Source organism: Spea bombifrons, chromosome 7, assembly GCF_027358695.1.
Source record: "Spea bombifrons isolate aSpeBom1 chromosome 7, aSpeBom1.2.pri, whole genome shotgun sequence".
NCBI lineage: Eukaryota > Metazoa > Chordata > Amphibia > Anura > Pelobatidae > Spea > Spea bombifrons.
In genome coordinates, this window is record NC_071093.1 from 45,266,211 (window position 1) to 45,291,346 (window position 25,136).

The 25,136-nt window shown below is 44.6% G+C and overlaps 2 protein-coding genes across 3 annotated transcripts; both read right to left on the reverse strand.

Annotated features, from left to right (window-relative positions):
* Nucleotides 1-566: 566 nt before the first annotated feature.
* On the reverse strand, nucleotides 567-2,089 carry LOC128501869 (myeloid-associated differentiation marker homolog). 2 transcript variants are annotated; one of them, XM_053471513.1, is made up of 2 exons: nucleotides 1,588-2,089; nucleotides 567-1,447 (listed from the first exon to the last, which is right to left on the reverse strand). In XM_053471513.1, exon 2 carries the CDS (start codon nucleotides 1,396-1,398, stop codon nucleotides 670-672), a length of 729 nt encoding a protein of 242 aa, XP_053327488.1. In that variant the 5' UTR covers nucleotides 1,399-1,447; nucleotides 1,588-2,089; the 3' UTR covers nucleotides 567-669. The 2 variants fall into 2 exon arrangements, with proteins under 2 accessions (XP_053327488.1, XP_053327487.1); XM_053471512.1 differs by having other exon boundaries at nucleotides 567-2,089.
* Nucleotides 2,090-16,838: 14,749 nt separating this feature from the next.
* On the reverse strand, nucleotides 16,839-18,225 carry LOC128502363 (galanin receptor 2b-like). The gene is made up of 2 exons (XM_053472142.1): nucleotides 17,843-18,225; nucleotides 16,839-17,581 (listed from the first exon to the last, which is right to left on the reverse strand). The coding sequence occupies exons 1-2, from the start codon at nucleotides 18,214-18,216 to the stop codon at nucleotides 16,846-16,848; spliced, it is 1,110 nt and encodes a 369-aa protein (XP_053328117.1). The 5' UTR covers nucleotides 18,217-18,225; the 3' UTR covers nucleotides 16,839-16,845.
* Nucleotides 18,226-25,136: the final 6,911 nt, after the last annotated feature.

Consider the following 25,136-nt stretch of genomic DNA (forward strand, 5'->3'; position numbering starts at 1 on the left):
CTAATCAGCAAGACCCAAGTACCCCAAAGAATTACCAAAATTACCATTAATGTTGACCTGGGTCTAACTCGGGTTAAGTAGCCAGAAGTTAAACCAAGGATTTCTCCAAGTGAAGGGCTCTTTCAATTTAACCCCCCCCTTGTAAAAGCTTTGGGGGGGGATTCTGCAAATATCTGTATTTAGCGATAAATAAGTTTGTAATAAGCATAAAAAGAAAAAAAAAAAGTTACTTTAATTGATAAAACATTTGGACATCTAAGTAGATTTGTTACTTTTTCCCAAATCCTATATTTTTCAGCTCTACACACTTAATAAAGCCACTGATCGCCGTGGACGACAACTCCCACGATGCATTGCATGCCGGGTACCTGGAGCTCACCTGTTCCGGCGTATGCCTCGCAAGCAGCAGGGCAATGGGTGGGGGGAGGGGGAATCTCTCTATTTTACGATCTCTTCCGATACATACAGAGGTCAAATCTGTACTTTTAAGAGACGCAGCAGCAATTGCTAAAAACAAAAAAAATGATTTTAAAAATAAATTTTAGATACAGCAGACGTTCGGGGGGGGGGGTTACGCATAAAAAAGGGGTCCTGGTGCTGAACGGGGTCCGTTACAAAAACAAAAATGTCCAATATGGTTTCAGTTTTTGGGAGTCGGTTATTCCAAGGTTACGAAGAGGTCACGAAGAAGACCATTTTTGCAGAATATACCAAGTCCACGACATAGGCGATGAGGTTAATGTACGTCAGGAAGGTGATGCCGAGCACGTTATCCCAAAAGCACACTGCTTCACAGACGGAGGGTCTGCTTGGGTAATCCTTAAACCAATAGTACGGCCAGATAACCGCCACCGTGATGTACATCGCCACGGAGAGGATATTATAGCCAATCAGTACCTTCTCAAAGCTGAGGGGTAAACGTGGCAAGAGGCGTCCGATGGTAAGGATGATGATGAGCGTGGTGATGATGAAGCAGATGGAGTAAACAGCTACGCACCACTGGAGCCCAGGGTATCGGTAGACCCCAGGCAGAAGGGAGAAGATGATACAGGCCACGTAGGCTTGGAAAACCTTAAGTAAGCCAGGTATGGTGGAGAGGAAACCACTGATCTCCCCGGGTTTGGCTCGAGTGAGACCCACCTCTACAGCGTAAGCAAAGAAACATAAGATCGACGTTGTGGTTGCTCCACCAAGGTTGCCACAGTGGAATCCAGAGCAACCTTCATGCAAATAGACAGCGGGATACATGATGGAGGTGGTGAAGAGCATCAAGGTGGCCAACATGGCGAATGCCGACGTAAAGTCTTCCCATGAGATAGGGATACGGTTGTAAAACTCGGTCAACTCCAAAACGATGATTAAGATGGTTATGGCAAAGCAGAAGCACCAAGTAAACATGCTCCAGGCACCATAGGAGTTGCCATAGGCATGGACGCTGGCTACCAAGCTGAAGGAAATACAGGAGAAGACAACTTGAAGGATGCGCACGATCCCCAGTGGGGAAGCCAAGGACTTGAGATTCATATCTAAGCTTGGAACGGTATTATTGGTCTAAATGCACGTCCAGAAGGTACTCACTCGCGATACCAGTGATGGTCGAGTTGGATAAAGCGGTTGCCTTTGCTTTGTGGACAGGTTTGACCGGTTGGAACTCAATTACAAAGCAGGTTCAACTCAATAATGGACGCTAAGTTGTTGGCGGTTCCTTCTTAGCTACCAGGACCATGGAAGCCCGGCGTGTCCTATGTCCCGGGGGCCGAGCCCAGCCCTGGTTGATACACTTCTACCTCTATCGGTTCCCTCTGCCTTTCTCACCTGCAGAAGGTTCAGCTTGTGAAGGTTTTGTAGGAACTGGACCTTCTGAACCGAGATCTGAGATATATCACCGACGCTGACAGTAGCTGCAACGACTCGAGGCTCGAAGTTAATTCCTGTCTCCCCGTCTCCGTGCAGGCGATGGGTGTGTTGTAGTTTGGGATTTAGGCGTGCTTGGTTTGGCCGTGTTTAATGTTCGCTCGAGCTGCACACACCCCTGCTGACACCCTCCTCGCTTCCAACAGCAGTCCAAGGACTTTACTTCCTGATCATGATAAGATACGTCAACATTCTAAACAGAATCTACAACGCACTGAACTTATTTAATAGAAATGTATATATCTGATAACTGGAGAGGAGACTCAAACCTTCATCAGTCATTGGTCTCGTCTTAGATTCAGGAGCCGTATGCTGATCCCGCGCATGTTTAGATTACTTTACTGCGTTGTTATTATAGGATTGTATCTATCGGCGCCTCGTCCGCAACGCGCTCAGCGGATCGGGGGAGGCGGAAGGAGTCGGGCAGCTCAAACACTGAAAGAGGGGGGGATACGAGCAGAAATTCCTTAAAAGTCCTGCGACGTAGGAAATGCATTGTTGTACTTGCTGGCACTCAAAGGGTTAAGGCCGTAGTATCCTGTTTGCTGTTAGTTTGCGTATTATACAGCGCCGGCGCAGGTACGGTATATAAAAGCATTCGCCGCATGGATGTTGGCAGGGAAATCAGGTTTTCTGGTTAATCATTGCAGAGGCCGCGGTGGGAACTTTTCCTGCCAAGGTGTGTCCTGTCTGCGCGGCTTCACAACCAAGTCTGCGCACAACGGGCCTGGATTTATTTTTTGGCGGTGTTAAAAAATCTTTAACTGCTTAAAGACCTCCAGGAAACAGGGAATCGTTTTGTTCCACTGCGACAGGATATCTGTGTCAACCGCTTCATATCGCTTCATATCACTCGTGTTCTGTTAATCACTTTGTATTTAGTGGCAACCTGCAAACAAATAAAATACTTTATCTGAACCAGGGGAGAGCCTGGGGTTACTCGCTGTAATACCATCCTAACACCATATGCTATGTTATATTACTGTATACAGCGCTGGGGGTTATATTACTGTACACAGCGCGGGGGGTTATATTACTGTATACAGCGCTGGGGGTTATATTACTGTATACAGCACCGGGGGTTATATTACTGTATACAGCGCTGGGGGGTTATATTACTGTATACAGCGCTGGGGGTTATATTACTGTATACAGCGCTGGGGGTTATATTACTGTATACAGCGCTGGGGGTTATATTACTGTATGCAGCGCTGGGGGTTATATTACTGTATACAGTGCTGGGGGTTATATTACTGTATACAGCGCTGGGGGTTATATTACTGTATACAGCGCTGGGGGGTTATATTACTGTATACAGCGCTGGGGGTTATATTACTGTATACAGCGCTGGGGGTTATATTACTGTATACAGCGCTGGGGGTTATATTACTGTATGCAGCGCTGGGGGTTATATTACTGTATACAGTGCTGGGGGTTATATTACTGTATACAGCGCTGGGGGGTTTATTACTGTATACAGTGCTGGGGGTTATATTACTGTATACAGCGCTGGGGGGTTATATTACTGTATTCAGCGCTGGGGGTTATATTACTGTATTCAGCGCTGGGGGTTATATTACTGTATACAGTGCTGGGGGGTTATATTACTGTATACAGTGCTGGAGGGTTATATTACTGTATACAGCACTGGGGGTTATATTACTGTATACAGCGCTGGGGGTTATATTACTGTATACAGTGCTGGGGGCGTTATATTACTGTATACAGCGCTGGGGGTTATATTACTGTATGCAGCGCTGGGGGTTATATTACTGTATACAGTGCTGGGGGTTATATTACTGTATACAGCGCTGGGGGTTATATTACTGTATACAGCGCTGAGGGGTTATATTACTGTATACAGCGCTGGGGGGTTATATTACTGTATACAGTGCTGGGGGGTTATATTACTGTATACAGCGCTGGGGGTTATATTACTGTATACAGCGCTGGGGGGGGTTATATTACTGTATACAGCGCTGGGGGGTTATATTACTGTATACAGCGCTGGGGGTTATATTACTGTATACAGCGCTGGGGGTTATATCGCTGTATCCAGCGCTGGGGGGTTATATTACTGTATACAGCGCTGGGGGTTATATTACTGTATACAGTGCTGGGGGTTATATTACTGTATACAGCGCTGGGGGGGTTATATTACTGTATACAGCGCTGGGGGTTATATTACTGTATACGGTGCTGGGGGGTTATATTACTGTATACAGCGCTGGGGGTTATATTACTCTATACAGCGCTGGGGGGGTTATATTACTGTATACAGCGCTGGGGGTTATATTACTGTATACAGCGCTGGGGGGTTATATTACTGTATACAGCGCTGGGGGGTTATATTACTGTATACAGCGCTGGGGGGTTATATTACTGTATACAGCGCTGGGGGGTTATATTACTGTATACAGCGCTGGGGGGGTATTACTGTATACTATTTGTTTCTATGGGATTGACAAGCTCTCAGCTCCTGCTTTTCTCTCTAATTTTACCCCCCCCCGCCCTGCCGTCTGTATGATTTTCCTCCGTCGCTCCCCGGCAGCCGCTGTTCCTTTATTGCGTCTCTCTCTGTATCTAAGCAGATTTTTTTTGACCCGAACACAATCAGCGCGTCAGTCGGCTGTTATAATAAATATAAAATATAATAAAATATCCATTCAGCCGGAAAACTAATTGAATTTTCATAATTCTCTGAATGATAAACTGCTCCGCAGGTTGGAGGCTCTCGGCCCCAGATACTCAAACACTTGACTGCTTAGGCCTATAGCCCAAAGCAAATACCCACCCAATACCCGAAATAAGAAACAAGACACAATTGTAGTGGGTAGGGCATAGGCCACAGCTTTATTACATTCCCCCCTTTATTGACCAGCAGAACATAAACCAATAAATGACATAATTATATACTTAAACGACCCGCCAGCTACCGAACCTTTTGGGCCCGATAGGCGGTTATTGTACCACGTGCACCAAGAGTCCTAGTCCATCCGATGCCATCAGCCGTCTTCCGGACACGCCTCCCCAAGCCCGTAGGGCAAATTCCAGATAACGAACTCATAAGCGCTGGCCAGGGGGGGAACAACATCGCCGCTGTGACAATAAAAAACAGAGAGACAGAAAACAAGAAAAACAACCTGACCTGACAGATGAACCAATGGGTGGGCGGCGGGACAATCACAGGTGCTGTGGCAGCTCCAGGAAGGCAAAGAGGGAGATGATCCCCCTTCACCTTCCTATAACCCCTAGGTCCTGCAACAAAGTTGCAAGGAACAGCCAATAAGGACAGGGGACGCTGACAAGCCATTAGGCCTAGGCCAGCAGTCATGTCCCCCTTCCTTACTGGTCCAGGGGGCCCCTTTATTACTCCATCGCCCGTTCTAATATCGGAGGATTATACGTCTCACTCTTCCATATGATCCCCAGCATAGGGGTGATCGTTTTTTAGGAGATACCCCCAACACTGGGATGATGGGGTGGGCATGGAGGCCCAGACTTGGAAAACATAATGAATTATTTACTAAAAAAAAACAAAAAAGTAGCCCATTATGGTGAGGTTGTTTCCTTTTGGTTAGTTTTCTCCCCGTTCTGTCACGGCGGGGCGAGGTTGGGAAAGCCGCTGGGTAGAGTAGGTTTTGGTCATTAATAACTAATTTAACTTGGTTTAAGTTGGCGTGGTAGGCCTGGGGGGTGTTGGGGTGTCTTGGGGTTGCCCCTACAATGGATCTTCGGATAAGCTGGTGGCACTCTGTAATTGGGGGGGTGCCAATGTTTATAATATTGGTCATTGTTTTATTTTTGGGGGTAATGTTATTGTATTTGTGTCTTTATTGGGGACCTGGGGGGATTTTGGGCTCTGGTAATCCTGGGTACGTTGGACGATGAGCCTGTCACGTCCTCCATTCCCGCTCGTCTTATTCCGACGTCCTGCGCACAACGGAGCCCCCTGGAGATTTATCCGCTCGGGATCTTCATTCTCCTCTAAATGACAAATTCTCTGCCTTTTCTCCGCTTTTGATTTCCATAAACGTTTTTCTTTAACGTTTCAGAGGGAATTTAACGCCGGTTAGTGACGTGTTTTCGTGTGTCAAAGATGCCTTTTTGATTACCCGAGCGAATATCGTGGGTTTTCACACAGAAATTGATACGTTTTTCCAGCCCTCTTCACCTCAAAGACAATTTGCAGCTAATTTGGTTTAGAAAAAGCACAATTTTCACAATCCAAGACCGCATTTAAAATCATAATGCTCAAGGGTTGCAAGGTTCTAGAGCCTCCAATACTGTAGCCTAGAACCGACCATTTTGGTGGTAGATAAGTGGAACAGCCTCCCAGCAGAGGTGGTAGAGGGTAATACAGTGAGGGGATTTAAACATGCATGGGATAGACATACGGCTCCTGAATCTAAGACGAGACCAACGACTGATTAAGGTTTGAGTCTTTACAGCAGGAGAAACGGGCGACTAGACGGGGGCCGAATGGGGCCGATCTGCCGGCAGATGCTATGTTCCAGACAGACCACGCAGCGGGCAGCTCCCATTCTAGGACATCCCATATGGGTAAACTAAGCAGTATTGGCAAGACTCCCAAATGTGATGCAGTCGCCATGGAAACCAATGCTTTTGCACCAGAATTCCTCTATATAAAAATGTTTTGTGCTCTTAAAGAAACTCAGAAACAGGATCTTGCCGACGGAAACCTTCGCATTGCCGATGCGTCCATTAATGACGGCTTAATAGGATTAATCGGGGGAAGCGCGCGTTGCAGCGGGGGCCGGCCGGACCCTCTAGCGATAGATAAATGTTATTTTTATGCTAAAGAGTCCCGACGCTCCTCGAATGTAAATCCAATCAATGCAAGATGCGGCAGACTAATCTAATACCATATTACAAACATTTATCTAAAGAACCCAAAAACGCATTTAATTCACTCACAAATAGGGCTGGATGTTCTTGGAAGGAAAATACAACTCACAGATTTATTTTATTCATGAAAATAATTCAGCTAAATTCCAAAAATGTGTAAAATGAAATGAAAATGTTTTGAATATTCTCAAGCGGTATTTATTTAGTTTTTTTCTTTTTCTCCCCAGATATTTCTTTTTTTTTTATTTTTTTTCCCCCTTGGAAAAGTTTTTTTTAACTCTGAAAAGTCTAAAAATTTCCACTGCTTTTATTTTTCAAAATAATTAAACAAAATTCAAAAATTTAATTTAAATATTTTGAATATTCTTAAGCAGTATTTATATTTTTTTTCTTTTTTCAAATTTTTTATTTTATTATTTCCCCCCCCTCTGGCCAAACATAAACCAGTTTTTCTTGAGCTAGACCACAATATCAGAGTCAGTAAAAAATAGAGTTAAATTCACCCGTAGGGGGTTTTCATATCATAAGAATGCAGCGAAATCTCCCGTTTTAAGTAAATTACATTTTGCAATATTTGATGTTTGATGCTTTGAAATAATATCTCTCCGTGCCTCCAGAAGACTTTGCCCCAATAATTGCCTTTTTTCAACTACCCTTTATAACATAATTACAAGCGATAACGTCCAGCCGTGAGTTTTATTTTAGATTTTTTTATGGAATTCTCATAAAGTTCCCAACAAGACTAAATTCTGTTAAATTATTTTTTTGTGAATTTATAGCTTTTAAAAATAAAAAAAAATCTGTAAAAAAATATATAGATGGTAGGCACAAACACAGATCAGGACAGGTGTTATATCTTCTGATTTGTTGCTTCCGAGCTCCGCGGGGGTGGGATCAGCTTCCTATTGGTCCCGTGTTAAATTAAATTTACCCTACTGCTAGCAAGAAAGCTTCCTTTACAGAAACGACCACTAGAGGGAGACAAAATACTTGATTTTTTTATGGGGGAAAATGCATATTTTGAACCAAAAAAACCCCAATATAAAATATGTTTTTGGTTTAAACATTTATATTGCTTTAAGAAAAAAAGTCACTGATTTCTTTAATGAGTTGGATTTAGGCACTTAGTGTGTTGAGGAATGAGCCGGAATGAGCGCCGCTGAGTAATCAGATTTATCGCTCCCTTCCCTGGCATCGGCTTTCTGCTTTATTAACGTAATTTCTTCCGCTTCATCACAATTACCGCGAAGTTAATTAATTCCCGAGCTAAGCCTCTTATGTAAAAAAAACTGAACCTGGGCGATCCGGAAGGCTCGCATCCACATCAATCAGCCATGATTTCCTCGAAGGAAAGCATCCGCCGCTGGGGAGAGGGGGGATTTCAGGATCTCCTGACGCGTGGGTCATGCTTGGTCCACCTGTGATCATAGAAACCAAGACTGTGATGGCAAATACCCCTGGGTATCCACAAGAGGGGGGCTGACCTCCTCTAACCTTACTCTGCCTATGCGCCCTCAGTTGGGCAGAGCTAATATATAGCCCCCTCAATAAATATGTGGATGCCCAGAAGACCCCCTAGTTTGCCCAACTTATATCCAATATATTGTCTTTTTTGTGTGCAGAACGTTTGTCTTTAGTTCCTCGCAAATCAGTTGACCGGATGAATCGGATCTGATGGGAAAACCAATATCTTCCAAATGTAGGCACTTTAATGCATACGGTAGCCGTGGCGTCCCTTTACATTTCCATGTGGTCTCTGTTGCTAATGCCCAATTCCGCCATAAGCATTCGCCTCGTTCCCAAGCAGGCAATATATCCGGGGGGAACAAATTTCGGGACGTGTGGTAGACTTCCCGCCAGTCAGCTCCAGCTCCTGCTAAGCCAAAGCATGCCGTGAAAGCGCTCCCATTGACCTTAATAGGAGCATTTTCCTGCAACTGCTTCAATCAGCCAATCAGTGTTGAGAATCGTCACACCGCGGAGGAGGGGCAGAGCTCCAGCCCACCGTAAGTGCTTTATTATTTTGAACCTTTCGATGAACGTGTATTAAGGTACTCATTCTTCTCTGGGGAGGCTGCCGGGGGCATTTAACTGCCCCTTTAAACAGGAGGTAAGGGCGTTCGAGGCAGACGCGTCCTCGCCTGGCGGCAGCAGCGGCATCTTCTCCTAAAACATAGTGAATCGTCTTTGTATCTCTTTGCCGATTGGAACATCTGTGGCAGCCATTGTTTCTTTGTCCTCATTCAATGACACTCAGCCTGGGATTGGCCTAATTTGCAGCCATTAAGGACTCTTCACCCCGTCCTCATCCATTCAGGCGCTTTCACTCGTAGCCGCCGATTACCCCATTTCTTTAATGCCCCAAAGAGCCCTCGGCCGCTCGCTACAATAGAAATGTAAAAGAAAGCAGAGTAGATTATCGTTCTACTTAAGGGTTAACGCATCCTCCACGCCATGTGTTTAATAGGCTGCGTCTGGCGCATGAAGAGCCTCTCGCCCCAAAAAATGTCCGATGTTGAAATGAAGCATTTTAAGGATTCATGAACGGGAATAATGGGGTTTATTTACCCCGTTTAATGTATAAAGCCGTTCCCTGCTGTTTCTATACACATTATCGGGGCTTTTAGGGCAGTAGAACCCTGCGATCCCCTCCTTCTGTTATTGTATTGTGGAAAACGCAGCGATTACCTGGAAGATGAGGTTCCCGGTAATCGGAATCTTCGGTATAAATTGCTGCATCAAATAAGACGTGAAAGCATTAGCCTTCAACGATCGTGACACCTCGCCCTCCTAATGATGTCATCGTGTCATCAAACCATCACAGCGTACGACACCCGTGACAGAACTTTCCAGAAATTATCTGCTGAATCTGAATTTCAGGCACAGGCCGAGCTTTTCCTCAAATCCGCCGTCTTATTCACGCTTACCGGTGGAAGAAAAATCAGAATGCGCCGACGCGTTTCTCTTAAGCGGGCGAAATACCCCATTTACAGGTGGCTTTTGGGGCTGTGAAGGCACATAATAAGGCAATTTCATTAAATACGGGTATTATGCAACGGTGATAGAAAAAACCCCAAAAACATTTTTAGACGAAGGGTCAAGAATTTATTTACCCCTTTACCCCCAAACCCATTTGTCCCAAAATCGATAGACTTTTTGTGTTACCACCTACAGGGATCGTGGCTCCGGCTCAATCGACGGCGCCTTCCATGGTTGGCCGGTCCTCCTCCGCTATTGGCGTACTTAGGCGGCTCCTCCGTCGCGCATGCGGGTTATTTAGACATGTATTTCTTGGTTCCTGGCCCAGCTGTCACATTATTGGGAGGAAGTGGAAAGCATTGACTTCCTGAACCCCAATAAAGCTAGAGCTAAAAAGAGAACAAAAAAAACGCCTGAAAAAAAAATCCAAATATTAAATGTGAATCGTGCGCCATTAATAAAAATTGATAAAAATGAACATGATTTTGGAAATACACATTTATTTAAAAATATAATGCGGAACCGACATTTCTCGATGAATAATTGATATCATGTCAATTTGGGATACTCCAAATCCGAGGACCTTACCGACGGGTACCAGGTATCCCAAGGGCCCTGTCAAGGGCCGGATCTGCTCAGAAGGGGGTATATTTTACGGTTACGCTGATACTTCCTGCGGAATCGTTCAATAGTGGAATGTTCAGAGGATGATCGGTGTAACCGGAAATTAGTTCCCCCTTATGAAACTTCAAGTGTTTGGGCGCAGAGTCTGTAACATTCGGAAGGCCATGGTAGCTTTTGAACATTTAGAAACATTCCCGGGGCAATTGTTTCTCTAGAGCTGGCTGCCCCATTGGAGTAAAAAGTTCTGGGTTTGTTTTGATGTCCCGTCGCATTTCCCATCCTTATAGACTCCAGTATGTGGGGATTAGAGTCACGACCTCTTCTAGAAAGAAAATACGCATAAAAATGCAGCTATGGGGTTATTTCCCCCCAAAGTTAAAACCTATGGGGAAATCGTGTCAGCCCTGCAGGGCTCAGCACCAGGCGTGATCCACGCCTTCCAACCTCTCAGACTCGTGGAGTGAAAATAACCCGGCTGCCCCGAAATAACCTCGGGCCGCGCTTGTCTTTGTGTTGTGTTTGTGTCGCGGCTTCTTATTTTTCTTTAAGAGATGTGAAATCTAGAAGCGTGAAGAGTTTAGCGAGCCTCACGCGGATCTGACCCGCCGGTGATGGACACGGCCTGCTGTTCCGGAGTCATCACCAACACGGATAAGCCGAGTGATTTATTTTGGCCGAAAATTCAATTTCCTGCCATAGGAGGGTTCCCCAAAAAATAAATCCAGCTCAGTGATACCACAGAGTGACGCAGATCCCGAGCACCAAACATCTTCCCTAATCCCAACACGGCAAAATATCCTCGCGTGACCTTCCGAAAACACCAGGAAACACGATATATATATACAGCGCTGGGGGGTTATATTACTGTATACAGCGCTGGGGGGTTATATTACTGTATACAGCGCTGGGGGGGTTATATTACTGTATACAGCGCTGGGGGGTTATATTACTGTATACAGCGCTGGGGGGGTTATATTACTGTATACAGCGCTGGGGGGTTATATTACTGTATACAGCGCTGGGGGGTTATATTACTGTATACAGCGCTGGGGTTATATTACTGTATACAGCGCTGGGGTTATATTACTGTATACAGCGCTGGGGGTTATATTACTGTATGCAGCACTGGGGGTTATATTACTGTATACAGCGCTGGGGGTTATATTACTGTATACAGCACTGGGGGTTATATTACTGTATACAGCACTGGGGGTTATATTACTGTATACAGCGCTGGGGGGTTATATTACTGTATACAGTGCTGGGGGTTATATTACTGTATACAGCGCTGGGGGGTATATTACTGTATACAGCGCTGGGGGGTATATTACTGTATACAGCGCTGGGGGGTTATATTACTGTATACAGCGCTGGGGGGTTATATTACTGTATACAGCGCTGGGGGGTTATATTACTGTATACAGCGCTGGGGTTATATTACTGTATACAGCGCTGGGGTTATATTACTGTATACAGCGCTGGGGGTTATATTACTGTATGCAGCACTGGGGGTTATATTACTGTATACAGCGCTGGGGGTTATATTACTGTATACAGCACTGGGGGTTATATTACTGTATACAGCACTGGGGGTTATATTACTGTATACAGCGCTGGGGGGTTATATTACTGTATACAGTGCTGGGGGTTATATTACTGTATACAGCGCTGGGGGGTATATTACTGTATACAGCGCTGGGGGGTATATTACTGTATACAGCGCTGGGGGGTTATATTACTGTATACAGCGCTGGGGGGTTATATTACTGTATACAGCGCTGGGGGTTATATTACTGTATACAGCGCTGGGGGGTTATATTACTGTATACAGCGCTGGGGTTATATTACTGTATACAGCGCTGGGGTTATATTACTGTATACAGCGCTGGGGGTTATATTACTGTATGCAGCACTGGGGGTTATATTACTGTATACAGCGCTGGGGGTTATATTACTGTATACAGCACTGGGGGTTATATTACTGTATACAGCACTGGGGGTTATATTACTGTATACAGCGCTGGGGGGTTATATTACTGTATACAGTGCTGGGGGTTATATTACTGTATACAGCGCTGGGGGTTATATTACTGTATACAGTGCTGGGGGGGTTATATTACTGTATACAGCGCTGGGGGTTATATTACTGTATACAGCGCTGGGGGGTTATATTACTGTATACAGCGCTGGGGGGTTATATTACTGTATACAGCGCTGGGGGTTATATTACTGTATACAGCGCTGGGGGTTATATTACTGTATACAGCGCTGGGGGTTATATTACTGTATACAGCACTGGGGGTTATATTACTGTATACAGCGCTGGGGTTATATTACTGTATACAGTGCTGGGGGGTTATATTACTGTATACAGCGCTGGGGGGATATATTACTGTATACAGCGCTGGGGGTTATATTACTGTATACAGCGCTGGGGGGTTATATTACTGTATACAGCGCTGGGGGGTTATATTACTGTATACAGTGCTGGGGGTTATATTACTGTATACAGCGCTGGGGGGTTATATTACTGTATACAGCGCTGGGGGATTATATTACTGTATACAGCGCTGGGGGTTATATTACTGTGTATAGCGCTGGGGGTTATATTACTGTATACAGTGCTGGGGGTTATATTACTGTATACAGCGCTGGGGGTTATATTACTGTATACAGCGCTGGGGGGTTATATTACTGTATACAGCGCTGGGGGTTATATTACTGTATACAGCGCTGGGGGGTTATATTACTGTATACAGCGCTGGGGGATTATATTACTGTATACAGCGCTGGGGGTTATATTACTGTGTATAGCGCTGGGGGTTATATTACTGTATACAGTGCTGGGGGTTATATTACTGTATACAGCGCTGGGGGTTATATTACTGTATACAGTGCTGGGGGGGTTATATTACTGTATACAGCGCTGGGGGTTATATTACTGTATACAGCGCTGGGGGGTTATATTACTGTATACAGCGCTGGGGGGTTATATTACTGTATACAGCGCTGGGGGTTATATTACTGTATACAGCGCTGGGGGTTATATTACTGTATACAGCGCTGGGGGTTATATTACTGTATACAGCACTGGGGGTTATATTACTGTATACAGCGCTGGGGTTATATTACTGTATACAGTGCTGGGGGGTTATATTACTGTATACAGCGCTGGGGGGATATATTACTGTATACAGCGCTGGGGGTTATATTACTGTATACAGCGCTGGGGGGTTATATTACTGTATACAGCGCTGGGGGGTTATATTACTGTATACAGTGCTGGGGGTTATATTACTGTATACAGCGCTGGGGGGTTATATTACTGTATACAGCGCTGGGGGATTATATTACTGTATACAGCGCTGGGGGTTATATTACTGTGTATAGCGCTGGGGGTTATATTACTGTATACAGTGCTGGGGGTTATATTACTGTATACAGCGCTGGGGGTTATATTACTGTATACAGCGCTGGGGGGTTATATTACTGTATACAGCGCTGGGGGTTATATTACTGTATACAGCGCTGGGGGGTTATATTACTGTATACAGCGCTGGGGGATTATATTACTGTATACAGCGCTGGGGGTTATATTACTGTGTATAGCGCTGGGGGTTATATTACTGTATACAGTGCTGGGGGTTATATTACTGTATACAGCGCTGGGGGTTATATTACTGTATACTATATTTAGGTTGTGAAAAGGCCTTCAAAGTCACTTGCTGTCTTTTCTTTTTTATTACATTTATTTTTTGTTATTTTTTATTATATTTATAATCTTCCTCAGTCCTTTCTGTAGGGAAATGCCATAAAAAGAAAAAAAAAATGAAATTCATTTTCTTTCCTGTATCCCGCCTGCAGCAAGCGTTAATTAATCTCAAGTACCCGAGCATCCGGCATTTCTTAGTTAAACGAGACTATTAATTGGTTAATTAAGTGGTTGCCAGGTTACATAATTGTGTTAAGTAGTATACATTTTGTAACAACATTAACCAAATCAATTTTTCTAAACTGGAGAGGTACGGGTGTCAAAAAGAGGCAACGGGCATCGTGTTATACCACAAATCAATTTCTTTTTTTTAAAAAATGCTGCATTAAATAGCGTTTTGCGTGAATTTAAAAAAAAAAAATACAAATTATTTGTATTTTTTGTTAAATAATATTATTCTATTTCTTGGGTTTTCTTTTTAAAGTTATTTTCTTACCATTAGTTAGCAGATTGATTGCAAGACGTCTGCGCAGAAATGTTTTTGGTTTTTTTTAAAGTTATTTATTTATTAGATTTTTTTTTAGTCGAATACAATTCCCGGAACACTCCATAAGTCGAGCATTTCCATAAATTTGCCGGTGCACAAACCCCTCATGTTTCTTACATGTTGTTATTACATGTTGTTATCAGCACGGGGCACTTGCCGGTGATACTAACGGGAAATGTGCGTGCGCGAGATACTTTCCGGGGGATTTACTGGGCATCTATGCAAATGAAGAAAAAAAATCTACAATATTTAAAAAACTTATTTGATTTTTTTTTTTACGTACATTTTCATAACTTTGCTACCATCAATAGAAAAAATATATATAAAAATAAAAAAATACATTAAAAAATGAAAACTTTTCCATAAATTTAAATAAAATACAAATAAAACCAGATATAAAACCGAGCCTCGCAGAAGAGGCCAAATTATTCATTGTTTCTTGTTTTGGCTCTAAAAGAAGGAATTAAAATTATTTACTTCGGCTTTCCGGCTTTCCAGTTCATGAGCTGATGCTTCGGGTCGTTCCGTAAGCACCAGTGATGATGTCAACGGAGGGCATTGATGTCATCATTTTTTATAAATAAATTACAGCAAGAGACCGGAATCTTAGACTAGAGGGCCAGAGACTGAGATGGGATGGAAGGAAGTTTTACTTTACTGAGAGGGTGGTAGATACTTGGAACAGCCTCCCAGCAGAAATGGTAGAGGCCAATACAGTGGGGCCGACCTGCTGGCAGATCCAAGGTTTCTATCGTTCCAAGAGTTGTATTACATCAGAGTTTCCCCGCTGATGACATATCTTTAATTATTATTTTTTTTTCTTTGGTGCATAATTAACGTCTTAAAATCATCAGCTGTTTACAGAGCCGTGGGCATGTCGGCCGCGCATGAATCCCCCCGTCGGGGACCAAGTCGGATATTTTCCAATATTCTTATTTTTTTTTTAAACGTGTTCATTCCCCTGAGCTCCGCGGAGTGAAGGAACTTCTGATGGGAATCTTCATCATTTAACATAGCGGAAAAAAAATCCATAAGGAACCCCGAGGACCAGCTGGAAAAGAAATATACTCCGTATCTGCCAGGAAACACTCAAGACATCGAAATTCATATAAAAAAATCCCTATTCATATAAAAAAATTCCCTTATGGAAAAACACACATTTCTGGGATTTGCAATAAAACACACAAAAAAAAACTTTCTGAGTGGTGTCAATTGGTGGCCGGCAGTGATCGGTAGTGAATATTACGAGATGGAGATGTTGAAGCCCAAGACCCGAGAGGAAATATATCATTTTAACCCTTTAATATATATCTATATAGAGACGCATTTCATTGGTCCATTGATCAACGCGAATCTCCTTTAGTTTGTTGATTAGACGCAATGCCCTCAGCATAGAACGTCGATAAAATTCTATATAAAACACGTAAGGGGGAAAAACTCATAAACCTTCACTGTTGAGTATACAAAAAAAGAAAAAAAACTGATTTAATGTGGTCTCAGTGTTTCAATTTTCAAATATATATATTTTTTTATTTTTGATTATGTTAAAACAACAACTGTTATCCTCTCTGGAACTGAAGTCATCAGCAGTCGAGATAAACCTCAATTCACTGATGAAAATGTTCAAATGCACTTTAATAATAAATATAAATAAATAAAGTTCCGGATGATAAAAGTTATGGGTCTGACCAGGAACGGGCGGTGTGCGGAATCGGGTTATATGTCTCATTTAGGGAATAAAGGACGAATACAAGACCCTAAAGTGTCCGTGCGAGACAGATGTGGCTCGCCGCAGTTCCCTTTCTACTGTCCTTTTTGATTTGAGAACATCTCGGGTTCTTCATTTAACGCGCGTGGACCATACATTAATGGCCCGTCCGACGGGGGGGTTGGACAGCGATGCTCTGCGTCTGAGGCTCTGCAGGATTGTACGGACCTCCTCGTCTAACCCCAAGAAGGTCATCAAGGAACTTAGACTGACCGACCTTCTTGTGCTGTGTTGAGACGTCTGATAAAGTATCCTCTGCCGTGTAGACGAGGGCTTCCACCACTGTTGTGAGAAACGTTGACCGCTGTCATCAATGTCTCACGGCACCAGTGTCACGGTGTCAGGGGTGCCGGTAAGTTTGTTTATTCCTCCCGGGGTTCCTTTTTCCCAGTAAGGAGTATAATACACAATATATTTATACTCGACGAGTACTCAAGGAGTACCCAACGGTCTGGGGCAATCAGAGAGGTTACGGCGGGGTTGGTGTCCATTTCTCTTTCCGCGTTCTCCATTGACATGTGACACTTCGGTGGAGGCAGCGTCAAACCCCGGCTCCACCTGGGCTGCCTGCACCACGTGAACCTTGTTCCGGCCTTTCTTCCTCAACAGACAGCTGAAAACCTTCTGGAACCCTTTACGGAAATGCTTCGACACCAAAGCGTAGACGATGGGGTTGAGGCAGGAATTGGCGTAGGCCATGCAGTGAGAGAGCAAGCGAAACGCGTAGGTAGCCTGATTGAAGGGAAAGTGGCCGTAAAGATAACACATCACGACCACGTGGTGGGGAAGCCAGCAAAGACAGAAGAGCACTGTCACGATTATAATCATCTTGGTCACTTTTCTCTTAGCCTTTTTGGACTCTGACATGTCCTCTAGTGGATCTACAGCCGTCCAGAGGTACTTTATGGTCCTGGTGTAAGAGAGACTTACAATAAGCACCGGAATCACATAACCCACGATGAACGTCCCCGTATCCATAATCTTGCGGGTCCTTTGCTTCCACCCTGGCACGCAGATGTGGCTGGACTCGTACTCCATCAGGTCATAGTAGCTCAGGTACGGTCCGGCTAAGACCACGGAGAGGCCCCAAATAATGGCCATTGTGGCTACCGCATTACATGGGGTCCGGAGCTCGCGAGAGCGCAGGGGATAGCGAATCGCCAGATACCTGGGAAGGACACGAAAAACATGGTAAAAAAAATTACACCGGTTCCCAGCACATGCTACTCTTTGCCCCAGGCATCCTTATCTATTTGCCCCCTTTGGTTCAGGCCCATCACACAAGGACCATATCATCAACATGTAACTCAGAGATAATGTCCTTATCTGCCTCGTCCAACCCAAGGCTCGCATCTTGACCACGAATCACGTCATTGAATCATTATTGGCAGTGATAATAAATACAGTGACATCAGAGAGAAAGCCCTACCGGTCCACGGAGACGGCTGCCAGGGTGAAGCTGCTGGCGTACATGGTGAGGTAGATAAAAAAGTGGACAGCTTTGCACATGAAGGCCCCAAAGACCCAGTCCTCCAAGGAATAGATGGTGGCCTGGAAGGGCACGCAGAAGACGATGAAGGAGACGTCGGCCACGCTCAGGTTGAGGATGAAGAGGTTGGTGGTGTTGTGCGTCCGTTGTCCGCTTCTCAGGAGGACGGCCAGTACCAGGCTGTTACCCACCGTGCCCAGTAAGAAAATCAGCGAGAAGATGACGGGGACCACCACGCTAGCCGGGTTGAAGAGGCTGAAGTCCGACGAGTTCCAGGGGCCAACCAGGCCAGCGAAGTCCTCGTGATCCGACATCGACCCGGCTGGTGGACCTGCAGGGTAAGAAACATCTGAAGTAAACCCATAAACACTAGGAGATACTCCGTAGTCCGTTGCCTGGTCTGGGACAAACTTCCCTCTTGCTCGCTTTATCTGAAACGCTTGGAATCCGGCCCAAATTACTTTCTGGGAACTCTGCCAGCAGCTGATTACCGCCTGTTATATTTTATTGGAATCGTAACGTCTAACGGGGGTCGCCACTGAGAACCTCACCGGGATTTTCTAAGAACTTCTTCAAAAGTAACGTAATTAACCGCTGGCAGAGTTCCCAGAAAATCTGGGAGGGGGGAGGAATTTATCCAAAACGACACAAAAAACAATTTAAATAATAAAAAAACAGGATATTCAGGGGTTTCTCATTAGATTTGGTTTCTCTGGATATCTAATTGTGACATAACTTAAGATGACATCACAGCTTCTCCATACAGCGCTATTTGATGACAGATTTTAGTAACAAAAGATGGGATTTGGGCTCTGTTGTGCGTTTTTAAATATCAGGGTGACGTTTTTATCACATATGAGAAATATTTGAATATTCCTATGACTGTTGGGCCATTCATGTAGCATACTATCTTTCCATAACATACCCCCTTACAGGGGTCACGTGATCAGAACCGCGTGACCCTATGGGCTCGACGTGAACACATGTATAGGGAACATACATGGAGATCCAGCATTGTCTAGAGGAAGGGGCTATTCTTACAGTGAGAGCAGTAAAGATACTGAATCCACAACCAAATGCCATTGTTTTTGCAGATGAATTTAATACTTTCAGAGAAGTTTGGCCTGAAGTAGGTACGAGACGTCTGCAAAAGGGCCGAGAAAGGATTCGGATGATTTCCCAGCCAAAAATTCGGGGGGGGCATATTTGATTCGGGAATGAACTTAGTTGCCTGGTGCCCACATTCACTCACTCACACTCATTCTCTCACACTCTCATTCAAGGGGTCAGCAGATAAGGTAGAGAAACAGGTATGTGAGAGTGAGCGAGAATGAGAGTGAGTGAGAGAGTGAGCGTGGGTGAAAGGATCCACGAATTTGAGCTTTTTGCCTCTTTTTCATTTGCTTTGTGGGGGGGTCTGGCCTCGTTTTTGTGTCGTCGTACAAATCGCCAAATTTCTGGTGCCTCCGGCAGGAGCGATGATAAAACATTTCTTAGAACACACGTCTCGTAAAATCCGCAGACGGGAGTTAAAAGTTGAGCGTTTTCAATAAATTACCACCTCCTCCTGTCGGCGGATTTTTTTCCCCCTTCCGTAAAAATCTATGTGTAAAGCTACCGGGGTATCTGCCGCTTTGGGGTACCTAGAAGGCTGGAAATGGTTAAATGTAAAGGCCCTTTTGTGATGTTTCACGCGCGATGACACGGGTGTTATAAGTAGCGTGTTCGCCCCCCGCCGCGCCGCGTGTGCTCAGAATGCAGAAAGCGGAATTTTCAATAAACTCTAATAATGAAGCTTTTGTGCCGTTCGTCACCCGGCGGTATTTTTCACCACTTTGGGGAGACAAAATGTCATTAAAACGCGGGTTCAGAATATAAAGGCGCTGATTACCAATACAGCAAAGAAACAGAAAAACCGAACGGGGGGGAAAAAGGCAGTTTGAGTAAAATTGGGAAATTTTAAATGATTTGAGTTTTCTGGATGACTACAAGTCCTACTATCCTCGGGGTGATACGCGTTGGATCGGTCAATTCACTAAGAGTAATCAAGTCGAGTGAAATGTCCAACATCCTCTAGATTGTAAGCGGTGCGCAGGTGGGGAGAGACTTGCTAAGCGAACCGATCCGACCAATCACAGAATAATGTAACAATAATTAGCAATAATACAATGGGGGCAAAGCCAGCCCCTCCATCACCGTGCGTTCCCCTGTGAGAGCAGCCCCCACACCGGCACCCGCCTGGCAATCTCATTAACCTTTTACATGCCGGTCGGTATCAGAATCCCCTGTGTCATTAGCAGCGGCGCACAATGCCAGTCAGCAGTATAAGGGGGCATCGCGGGGCATCAGCAGTGAGACGCCCCCTCAATAAGCGATTCTGGGCACCGGTCCTTAAAAAGCATATTTTGGAAAAAGGTGCAAAGGGGGGGCCACAAAATGAATTAGGGGATCGGAAGATCTTATAGAGTGAAAAAGCTGCATCTAAATACTCCGGAGAATCGGCATCTGACGGGATATCATAACGCCGTATAAATTATTATTTTATATAGCGCCATCGTATTCCGCAGCGCTGTACAATGGGTGTATAAATATGTGCGGGGCCGATATAAATACCTCCCCGGCGACCCGTTTATTAACAGAAACGTACAAAGAACGAGAGGCGAGAACAGTGAGGGCAGTAAAGGTGCGGAATCCACCGCCCAGAGAGGGGGGTCTATCAGATCTATCAGATAAAATGTCAGGTCTCAAAGGAAACTTCAAAACTAACTTAGATGATTGCTTTAAGAGACATTAAAGGGATCCCCACCGTCTATCCATCTACCGTCTAAATCCACTGTATTACCCTCTACCACTTCTGTCGGGAGGCTGTTCCACTTATCTACCACCCTCTTCCATTCCATCTCAGTCTCTGATCCTCTAGTGTTAGATTCCAGTCTCTTGTTGTAATTTTTCTCCTCCTTTAAATAAATTCCTTCCTGTACTTTATAAAACCCCTTTGTGTATTTAAACGTCTCTCCCGTCCCCCTCTCTCTTCTCTCCTCGCACACCGAGCGCTCTACATTCCATTAATTACATTGTATCTTTCTTCTCTCTCTCTCTCTCTCTCTCTCTTGTAGGAATTATGGAAATAAAGTGATGTGACTGTCGGCGGATTTCATGTTAAATACCTTCTCTCCGGGGTGTCGGGTCCGGGCGTCCTGGTGCCCCCTTACGCGGGTGACGATGAGCAGGTAGATGTTGAAGGCTTCTAAGGACACGGAAGTCTCCAGGATCTGTATCCCAGAACTTGTGATAACCTTAAAGCATCTTCTCCTTGTCTCCAATAGAGAGAGGTTGAGGTCTCGGTGGTCTCTCGTTAGGATGCGGAGAGAGAGCTCCCTCCAGATGTCTGCTTCTGGCCACCAAACCGGCTCTGAATGCCTCTGAATCCAACCCGTCTTACCTCGTACTCTGTACATCCGCTCCTCCTCTCCCTGCCAAGCAGCGGAGAGACCCCCCCTCCACCCCCAATACAACATCACAGACACTGGATGGGGGGGAGAGCAAAACCGGAGAGACTCAGGAAGGACGGGGAGAGGACAGGGATTGGGAGAAAGGAGGGCTGAGGATCACTGATGGGGAGAGTTAGGAGTCAGGAGGTGGAGAAGGGGAAAGACAGAGGACGGGGTCTCCGGCACGGAGCTCGGCTCCTGCGGGGTAAGAGGCGTACTCAGTATCACTGTACAGCGCCGAACCTGTCATTATCATCCCTTACAAACAGGCGCTATAGAAACGGCGAGGTGGCTTCAGCAGGGAGGCTGCTCCACTTATCTACCACCTTCTCAGTAAAGTAAAACTTCACTCATTACATCTAAACCTCTTACCTTCTAGTTTTAGAGGCTGATGATTATTTCGGGACGGTACAAAATCCCGTAGAAAATACATCCCGAAGGGTTAATCGCATCTTTACGGAAGTCAAAGACGAATAGCCGGGGAAACTGAGATCATTACTGAAATTGTTAACGGGTGTAAACTCCAAATGAAGGAGCGTCATTGGCTCCCGGATATCACGGAAAAAAAATGGATGAAATAATCTTAACTAAAAAGCTCCAAGTCCTCTTTTTGTTGGATTCTAACCAAAGAGACGCATCGCTTCCTCCCTGTCGCTATTTGTGATTCATTAATTCGGTCGTTCGTGTGTTTTACATACGGTATTTCTGACTATAATCCTGATTTCCCCCCAGATTTACCGACGATAAAACGTAACGGAAATAAATGTTACTTGGTAACCAAGACAAGCGATCAATTACATGTCTTCTGAGGATGTCTTCTAGATGTGTCCACTAGAGGGCAGTATCACCACAGGCTGAATACAAGAGTCCACCATGGGGCATCCCGCCTGGTCTGGACTGCAACTCCCATCAATGCAGGTAGACAGGCAGACAGACGGACAGACAGGCAGACGGAACAGGCAGACAGACAGACAGACAGACAGACAGGCAGACAGGCAGACAGGCAGACAGGCAGACAGACAGGCAGACAGGTCATTTTAATAAACATGATGTCATTTTTCACATGATGTTGTTACATTGTGTCTAAACGTCCAAGACATTTTCAAACCTTCTGATTTGGGGCGTGAAAATTACTCTTTTTATTATTATTATTATTATTTGTATTATTATTATTTGGATTATTATTATTATTATTATTTGGATTATTATTTATTATTATTATTTATTATTATTATCTTTTATTTATATAGCGCCAGCAAGTTGCGCAGCTCTTAAAAAGCTAATCCAGAAAAAATGATCTTTTCAATCTGTGTTTTTGAATTCCCGTTATCAGGCTGTGAAACGGTTACCAAAAGATGCTGATTTTTATTTCTTTCATATTTTTTTCCGTTTATTTGCGTGGTTTTAGTGCCTGCGTCTCTGTAGTTTTCTAAATTTACCTGAAATTACAGCCGATTATTTGCTGAAATGGAAGCTGTTACGCGAGGAACGGATCGCCGGAAACCTTGACGAGGTCGCTACGGAGATGCCTTTTATTTCGTGGAAATGACGTTTTCTTTTGTTTGCGTTGGTTTCCTTTTTGACGTATTTCAGTAGATTTCAAGGTTTTTTTAGTTTTTATTTAAAGAGCGGAGCTCCCGGGTTACTCCAGCAGGGAACTCCAGATTTAAGATAATGAATTATCGCGCCAGCAGATACCATAGCGTTGTAACGATACAGTAACCATAACAACATTAAAATAAACAAAAACACAGACACCAATAGAATCATAGCATCTTCCGGCAGATCGGCCCCATCCGGCCCCCGTCTAGTCGCCCGTTTCTCCTGCTGTAAAGACTCAAACCTTAATCAGTCGTTGGTCTCATCTTAGATTCAGGAGCCGTATGTCTATCCCATGCATGTTTAATACCATCACTGTATTACCCTCTACCACCTCTGCTGGTAGGCTGTTCCACTTATCTACCACCTCTTCCATTCCATCTCAACCTCTGACCCTCTGGTCTTTTGTTCTAAGGTTTATTCCCACCTGTATTTTAATGTCTCTCTCCAACCATATCTCTCAGCCTCCCAGCAGAGGTGGTAGAGGGTAACACAGTGAGGGTATTAAACATGCATGGGATAGACATACGGCTCCTGAATCTAAGACGAGACCAACGACTGATTAAGGTTTGAGTCGTTACAGCGGGAGAAATGTTCTCCGACCTCCATTTTTTGCCCGAGAAGCTGTGAATCCTGCGGTCACCGTAGAGCTTAACGGACAGAAAATGATGCTTTTAAAATGTCTCCTGGGTTATGGCGTCTTAAAGGGTAGAGGGAGATTTTCCTGCCGCGATCCCCTGGGCTGCTTCTTCCGGGTGTCACGGCTTTAAAATCTACGCTGCGCTACGGAATCTGCTGGTGCTATATAAATATAATGTAACGCAGGGCCGGCCCTATAATGGGGCAGACTGGGGCAATTGCCCCAGGCGGCACTTTAGAAGGGGCGGCACTTTGCCGCCCCAAGCACTTTTTTTTTTTTTTTTTTTTGAAGCGGAGGAGAGAGAGGGGCACCGAGTGGTTTTCGCTTACCCGCTCGGCGCCCCTCTCTCTCTCTCCTCTGCGGCGAGTCTCCCTGTTCAGTCTCGGTGCCGGCTTGTAATGCAGAGCGCCGGAAGTGACGTCAATTTCCGGCGCTCAGCATTACAAGCCGGCACCGTGGCAGAGCAGGGAGACTCGCCGCAGAACTGTTTAAAGGTAAGTACCGGGGGGGTTTATGGCGTCGGCGAAGTTTAAAATGCCCCCCCCGGGGGGGACGGCGTTTTAAACTTCGCCCCAGGCGGCGTTAAGTCTTCGGCCGGCCCTGATGTAACGTCGAATGCAACAGTAGCCATGAGAAACATTTAGGAAAGTTTTGTGCCGCTGCATGTAATACTCAATCCCACCAGCAGGGGGTAGTGCAGCACATTACATTTACTGATATTTTGTTAATATTTTGTGTCTTATTATATTTTGGGTTTTAATTCTGTTCCGCTCTCCACTATCTATGATTTGTAATAGTTTTGTGCTCACAGGCGCCATAATAAATCTGACCAGCAGATGGCGCCGCTGTAGCTCTTTTGGATCGCAGACATTCCGACAACTCGTTCCGCGCCGACGCGTTTTATTGATCCGCTCTGTGATATTTAAAATGGCTCAAAATTCATAAGTTTCCTGTCCCCAAAAACCCCTAATTCCCCTAAATAATTTCAATTATAATAAACCGTAAAGGTGTTGGGAATCTTGTGGGCCGGACCCTCGGCTCGTCGGGTCGTCGTAGTCAGTGGGTTCTGGTTCTGTCGGACTCTTTGAATGTACGGACTCTAAGAACTGCCGCGGGAATTGTTTTATCTTATATATATAAAAATAATAATATTAATAATAATAATAATAATAATAATAATATTAATAATAATAGTAATTAAAGGGGCAGCGCATCTTATATCGCCGTACAACAAGGAGGCAGAAGAAGGACCCTAATCTAGAATTGGGGAGGGGGTCTCTGCCCATGACGTCTCAAAAGAGTTAACATCCCAATACGTTCCTAATACACAATTATTATTATTATTATCATTATTATTATTATTATTATTACTTTTTATTTATTAGCACAATCCCCGTTTCTGATGTTTTCTTCAGTTCGCGGCGTCCCGTCACTTTAAAAGGGGGTCTCTGCCCATTATTTTGATTTACGCTTAGTTGATGGCTTTCAGGATATTATGAGTTTT

What these genes read in the sequence shown, in the direction of transcription:
- LOC128501869 (XM_053471512.1), bottom strand. Translation starts at nt 1,524, where the DNA reads ATGAATCTCAAGTCCTTGGCTTCCCCACTGGGGATCGTGCGCATCCTT.
- LOC128502363 (XM_053472142.1), bottom strand. Translation starts at nt 18,216, where the DNA reads ATGTCGGATCACGAGGACTTCGCTGGCCTGGTTGGCCCCTGGAACTCG. An exon ending in GCAGCCGTCTCCGTGGACCG is followed by an intron (nt 17,582 to 17,842) that starts GTAGGGCTTTCT and finishes TGTCCTTCCCAG; the next exon opens with GTATCTGGCGATTCGCTATC.